The 7,331-nt window shown below is 31.4% G+C and overlaps 1 protein-coding gene across 1 annotated transcript; it reads left to right on the top strand.

Annotated features, from left to right (window-relative positions):
* Positions 1-228: 228 nt before the first annotated feature.
* On the top strand, positions 229-5,658 carry LOC137927094 (uncharacterized). The gene is made up of 6 exons (XM_068770882.1): positions 229-513; positions 1,148-1,315; positions 2,030-2,588; positions 2,881-3,008; positions 4,570-4,711; positions 5,462-5,658. Exons 1-6 carry the CDS (start codon positions 229-231, stop codon positions 5,656-5,658), a joined length of 1,479 nt encoding a protein of 492 aa, XP_068626983.1.
* Positions 5,659-7,331: the final 1,673 nt, after the last annotated feature.

Here is a 7,331-nt window from a genome sequence, read left to right as displayed (position 1 = left end):
AGAAATACAACTGCTATTTACTACAACAGACTTCGATTATTATGCAAGATAATTTCTTTTAAATTTTTTATATAAAAATATACAAACTTTATTATATATTTGACCACTAATAACTTTGAAGCATATCTGTTGAAATATTAATCAAAAATGACATTAGCAAACATTATTATTTGAACAAGCAACAGAGCAGCGAAATAAAATTGAAACGATTTACTTTAACTAAGCAATATGAAAATTCCGTACGTTGTATCAACAAACACAAGAAATGCATATCGTACATCGCAATTTATGCAAGAATCCACCGGAGAGGCTACACGTAAAATAGTAGCGGAAAATTTTGAATGGGATGATAACTTTTCTCCTGCGCCTCTGACTTACCATGCCGCACTTTCTTTGTCCAAGATTTTTCACAGAATTAATCCACTCAATGTAATACTCCGAAAAGACAGGGACATATTAATGGATTTATATCCTGCCGACGTACCTCTTAAATTTAGCGTACCTTTAATAAAGGTTGGTATGTTTTAAAATCAAATACCGCTAAGATACATTTTCTAGTAAAAGGTGACAAATATTCTATAGCTATTTTTTTGCATTGATTTATACAAATCATATGCGAGATTTTTGGAAAGTAACTTAAAACATCCCTCAATGACTTTGAGGCAAAACTACGATTATGTGTTGCCAGTGATGACTTAATGAAGAGGACTGTGCTCGGGACTTCTTAACGAGATCGATTAGGGAATGAGGAGATCCGTAGACGCACGAAAGAAACCGAGAAAACTCACCTACTTGAAATTCGACATTTATTTCGCATGAAGCGGACCATATAGCAATGATATCCGCTGGACCCTTAAGGTTGTGGAGTCCACGAATTGGCAAATGCAGCGTAGATCGTACACCCTAAAGGTAGTATAGGAAATTTATAGGAAGGCTTATGTTGAGGCTAATAGCCGGTAGTGGTGGTCCTACGGCAGAAACATTGATGATTATGATCGATAAAAAAATAAAACTAAGCACCTTTTTTGTTAGTATCGGGTCGCCCTTATGTGTATTATTATAAGTAATATAAAATAATTTGAACATGATGATTGTAAGCTTGACTTTAATTTTAGGTAAAGGCCAAATAAGCTATTTAATTTTCCAGGATGAACAATATTGGAAAAGGGCTTTGGCTGCTAATTTTCCGTCCAGGGTGGAACTTGGTATAACTTTTTGGAAAGGAAAATATCTGTCGGCATGTCTGCAAGATTACTTGGAGAATGTTAAACCTGATATTTTTCTTGAAGACGAAGCTGTTGAATTGGCTTCATTGGTAAACTAATAACTGAACTTTTAATAGCGTTTGTGTACTATTTTCAGGTTATAAATATCTAGACTATAAATCCCAACGGGGCGTCACCGGTCCTTATAAGCACTGGGGCTATTCATGGGTATGGTAGCGGATTCAAAGGCCAATGCGGGTGCTATGAATTTTAATTAAAAAACATTTTTACACCATCTAAAATGGCGTTTATGAAAATTAAAACAATTAAATAAGCATATAATTTGTCACGTATTACTAATAATAGACAGACTTATAAATTTTTTATGATTAACTATTTTATAAAGGGAATTGTAGTAAAAAGTTGGTAGATAAAGGTTATGAACATCTTGATCATCATTTCATCCAAAGGACGTCCACTGCTAAACATAGGCCAGCGATTTCCGAAAGGACCGGTTGAAAAGGACCTGCATCCAAGGTCTTCCGTCTATCTATCTGATGATGAGTGGACGACTAGCTTGCCAGTTCGTGATACACTCCAGTATCATAAGACCCCAGCAACCATAGCCTAGACTTATTATATAAGCCACTTTATATCATCTACAATCTGCTTTACTTAAAAACTTATCAGACTGGAAAATTTAGACAAGTAATATATTGGGTTTTTAATAACTATATTAAAACATTAAAATACTAAATAGTAATAGTAACTCACGTAAACTAAGTAATAATATATTTTCAATGCCTGTATCTCCTCTTTTACAGGTAAGCCCTTATATTTTTCAATTAGGTTTAAATCAATTACAAATAATACGTCAGCCGACACCACCTATACCTGATGAAAACGCAATAGAAGATACTTGCGTCTTTAGTGTTCCAAAACTTTATGATCACATTCCATTAGAACCAGTTTTGCGGAAATTATACAATCTCCAGGAAATATCTCTTGTTTTTGGACTTAATAACCTCGGTAGCGATTATCTGCCAAGATATTTTGAGTTTTCTATAAAAGATTGTGAGAGTCTTTGCAGAGGACTTGAGTATTTGTATAATTTAAAGATTTTTCGAATAAATCGCAGTAATTTAGACTGTTCAAAAGCAAAAATTATTCTGCAAAATCTTGTTAAGAAAGAGTCTATTGAAGAACTGGATTTTAACCACTGTAAAATTGGAGATTATGGAATGAAAGCCCTTGGCGGATTTATATACGTTCACAAGAATGTTAAGAGAATTCGCATTGCTAATAATAGATTTAAGGAAGTTGGTGTGGCTGGTATCGCGTACGCTTTACAAATGCACCCTGCTGCTCCTATAGAACTTTTAGGCAAGTGTAAATAATCTTAACCTTTACTAATGCTCAAGTAACATAACACATATCTTTGTAGTCATATAGTAATTTCCTGATTTGAAATGATGAATGAATCTATTTGTATATCTATATCATCTGTGGTTATAACCACAGCGAAATTATCAGCCAAGTATCTAAACTATTAAATAGTTTAGATTATTTATAAGAATTATTTCTTATGAAGAAAAAACAGAGTCGGCAAGGACAAGACTAATTTAAATAGGAAAAATTAGTAATTTAATACGTTTTTCGTTAATATCTTTTGTAGACTTCAGTTTGAATCCAATGTCGTTACAATGCGCAACAATTTTTGCTGCGGCCTTTGTTCGTTGCAAAGAGAAGCCACAGACGTTGATTGTTAACTCTTGCGGATTTAAAGGAGCGTCGGCCGAAAAGGTTAGTTACAAGATTTTTTTAAATTACTAATAAACTGTACAATTATAATAGATATAAAATAAAAAACAAGTTTTTGTGCTAGGTTCTTTGATATTTGTTTAATTATGATTAATATCATAAACATTTAAAGAACCTTGGTTCTTGGATTAAAGAGCAAAAAGTTTAAGTGTCTAGTTATAATCAATTGCATATTTGTTGATATCGGAGAAGATGTTAACTACCACCACGACATCGAAAGCTTATGTTCCCTGCTTGATAGGAGATAATAACCGTTAGTAATATCCGATGTGTGGGTACCGTGGTTTTTGGACTACACAATATAAGTATGCAATATGCATTCTTAGATGAGTACAAAAAATATGAAAGTAGGAGTTTTACTAGATAGCTGTTGTAATCTTAAGATCCTGTAACGGAGTCCAAGAAAGACAAGCGCAGTGTCGGACCTTTACCTACAACTTAGACAAAGAACTTTATTGAGATTATCGGTAAACCCTGGATGCTGGCAGCTTTCAACCAGCAGAAGCAGAAAACGTCTTATGGTGATATTGAATGATCATTTTCTCACATTTTGTAAGAAAGAAAACAAGTCCTTACCAATTAGGGCTTGAAATATTTGTAGACGTCTGCAACTAGAATCTATGAAAAATCCGATTCCCGTTCAATACGTTATTGTTCGTACCCAAAATATTAAATAAACACTAAAAAATATTATAAACAATAACCAAGGACGTCATAAACAAAATATCTTTAACATTTATCACTAATTAGTAACTCGAATTGATAATATAATCGTGAGTTATAGTAGCAAAGAAATATCTAGATTGAACATTTTATAGAAATGTATTTTTTGGAAAAACTCGTTTATAAAATTATTCAATGAATTAAGTTATAGGTAGTTTTTATTTCTATTTTTTAATTAAGCCCACAACAAAACAAAATATATATTTATATAATATATTGGACAAATTTAAATGTCTACCCTTGGTACATAATAGTACTAAACTTTCAGTAAAGATTATTTAATATATTCATGACAAAAATATAACCAAAAAAATAAATGGGCTGTCTAAATAATACTGAACCAAGCCTGATTAGTTTTAATAATTAAAAAAATGTTCATTTTCATAAATACCTGTATAAGAAACTTACATATACGTTATAATATAGTTAGTACTGTACTAAAATTGGTAAAAACGTTTTAATAAAACAGATATTTTTTATATTTTTTCTTTAATAAAATGTTTTATATTGGCTTACAAACAGATGTGAATTTACACACAATTTTTTGGGGAAATTTTATCATTATTGACTTCTCTAGCTGGTAGGATGGTGTAAATTGAACAACACTGATTTTGATCGCCTGGGCAAACATTTCACCCTTTAACATTAATATTATTTATAATAATTTAGTATAAAAACAAATACTATGTGTATCTTTAACTATTAACTTATGCAACAAAATCATACTGTAACCTACAGTATGGTTTTGTTGCTTCCTCTTTCTAATACAATTAAGTGCTAAAAAAGTAAAGTGTAAGTAAAGGACAGCTGTCTTTCGCAGATAGTAGGACTTCTCAGCTTAAACAGAGGTTTAACAAGACTGGATATGGCGGCAAATGATTTGTCTGGTGAAGCCGAAACCACCCTTATTAGCGCATTGGAACGTAATAGAAACATTCTATCAATCGACTTGCGAAAAACACGTGAGTACATACAATAGTTCATACTTTGCAAAAGGCACAAAATATTTCATTGGACAATTATAACATCTTCAGGGTGTTTTCATCAGTGGCAAAATTAAACGTTTGTCGAAGAAAGAACAATCTCTAGGTTGTAAACAAATACCAAATTTAGAACGACGAAAACACAGAATCGATTAAAATAGTTATTACAATCCCACAACAAAATTCCTATGACAAAAATCAACTAAACAAAAGATGTAATAAATAATAATTTATTAAAAAAATACATATTTTAGGAAAGTATAGTTTGATGAAGTGTAAGAAATTATAAAATATTACGGTCTGAGATTGTATTAGAATTAATTAACAAAGAATTGCTACTAATTCGGCAACTTCTCTGTTAAATATGTGTTCCTAAGGGTTAGATTAGTAGTTATTCGACCTAATATCTTCTCACTACACAACGTCATCAGAAGATATTGGTGTTTTGAAGAACAGGTCGTCGGAAGACGCTAGATGCATGCCTTTCTTCAGAAATAGATGTCCTATGGGTGAAATTATAATGACAAGTGACTAACGCAATTACTCATATTTGATTTCTGAAAACATAAACAAGTCCTTACCGATTAGGGCTTGTAACATTCGTACCACCGATTTTTGACCATGTCCACGTTCGATAATAACAATACCTGTGAACAATAAAAACAAGAAATGATTTTTTATTGATTATTATGGGATGAAAATAGATACAGGAACTTTGTTTGGTTGCAGACATATCGGACAATACTCAAGCTAAGGTAAACGAACTGCTCGAGCGGAACAAAGCGCTTATTGGTGTAGAGAGAGAACCCAGCGAAGAAATACCACCATTGTACCTCAACGAACCAGAATATCTCATATGGGAGTATAATCCTAATAATCCTGATTACATTCCTGGCCGGTATCCGGAACGAGTACCCGAAGTTTAATAACCAGTGAAGCATTTTTTTGGATATATAAATTTTTTACATGACTAATAAAAAAAATGTTATTGCATAAAAGTTATGTTTTGTTTTTGTGTTATTATGTTATGTTTTTTCGTTTAAAATTGATAAAAAAATAATACAATAACATTTATTGATTCATTTAAATTTTGAATTCCAAGGAAGGTTAACCGAGGGATCTGTTTCTGTTAATGTACAGTTATTCAGAGGCAAAATTAGGTATAGATGATAAAGCTAGGCAATTGTTGCCCTGTGTGTAGCATGGTAAACAAGGCATTTGTGAGTCTCCTCACTTTAATTATTGTAGTCGATATAACGATGTTATTTAATATTAGCTAAGACGTGTGGACATGAGAAGAAATCTTGGCTAAAGGCATGTGTAAAAAAAAACAAAAAATTAAACCTTTTGTGCATCGCTTAGAGATGAGAGATAAAAGAAAAAACCACAACGCTAGATTGTGGAAGAACCTGAATAAAACGGCGTAAGCCTTACTATACTTCTTTGCTTTATCGACCAAAATATGTTTGACAATAAATTTTCTTGTAAGCTGTACATGTTCTATATTTTTTGGAAGATTTCTTTATTACGCGTTTTGACTAGACGTTTTCATAGTCCAGTCGCATAGAACAATAAATGGATATAATCACTAATGACTCATTACGTTTATAATAATTTTATTTTAGAAATCAGAAACAATTGGAACTTTTCAGATATATACAAAAATAAATTTTAGGTTTTTATCGTTTTAATAGTTTCATTTTCACTGCTTTTGTCAATACTTCAAATAATAATTAAATCTTGTAAAAGCGTAAATTAAAAATGTAGTTTAATATTAAATATTTTCTTAGTAGTCAAAGCCAAATTTAATTTCATTAATACACATAGACTACACGACATACCTTGTTCCTTATTATTGATGATAAACGAATGACATCTAAAATATTATCAATAAAATAATATTTGATGCAAATTTCGACAAAACTATTGACGTATTTGCATTAATTTAGGCAATCAAATCATAATATTTATCAAGATTTCTTTCATTAAACTTTTTTTTAAAAGAGTAAAGTATCCGTTACAGTGGCACTGGTAGTTCAACGGTAAGGATTGATCCTTGCGATCGTAAGTCGGGGTTCGCTTTCTGGGATACAACCTTATATAATTCACACTGCGCATTAATTATATAGAACTGCCACTGCTCACAAATGAGGCTTGTGCCTAGTAGTGGGCGTCCATGAGCTGAAACGACGATAGTATCCACTACGCATATTTTTAACACGTTAACATGCAAGTTCCCAATAATAAAACAAATTTTGTTATAAAATAAAAATGAAAATGAAACAAAGGGATGAATAATTGCAAACATTTTAATATTAGGTTCAGTTTATATATTAGGTTTCTACACATAATGAAACGATTATATATTATGATTACTATTTATCAAGGATATTTATTATGTGAATTATTGGCATCAGATTAGATATTTCCAATTAATTATGACTTCGTCATAAATCAATGAAAGTAGATATCCATTGTTCCATTTGTCAAGTTCATTGATAAATATTTTCCTTATGACTTCATTTTTAAGGAGATAATAAAACACGGATATGGTACGGTCTGATACTGATATTTCAATCTAGATTGTTAAAGAATAAAA

The sequence above is a fragment of the Battus philenor genome, unplaced genomic scaffold (assembly GCF_028537555.1).
Source record: "Battus philenor isolate CCGP_79_NKW_IND1 unplaced genomic scaffold, ilBatPhil1.0.hap1 SCAF_3, whole genome shotgun sequence".
Classification (NCBI taxonomy): domain Eukaryota; kingdom Metazoa; phylum Arthropoda; class Insecta; order Lepidoptera; family Papilionidae; genus Battus; species Battus philenor.
This window is presented reverse-complemented; position numbering and strand designations above follow the sequence as displayed.

Bases quoted from the DNA above. Each gene is read 5' to 3' on its own strand.
- LOC137927094 (XM_068770882.1), top strand. From the start codon at position 229: ATGAAAATTCCGTACGTTGTATCAACAAACACAAGAAATGCATATCGT. The intron at 514-1,147 runs GTTGGTATGTTT...TTAATTTTCCAG, and splicing joins TTAGCGTACCTTTAATAAAG to GATGAACAATATTGGAAAAG. The intron at 1,316-2,029 runs GTAAACTAATAA...CCTCTTTTACAG, and splicing joins CTGTTGAATTGGCTTCATTG to GTAAGCCCTTATATTTTTCA.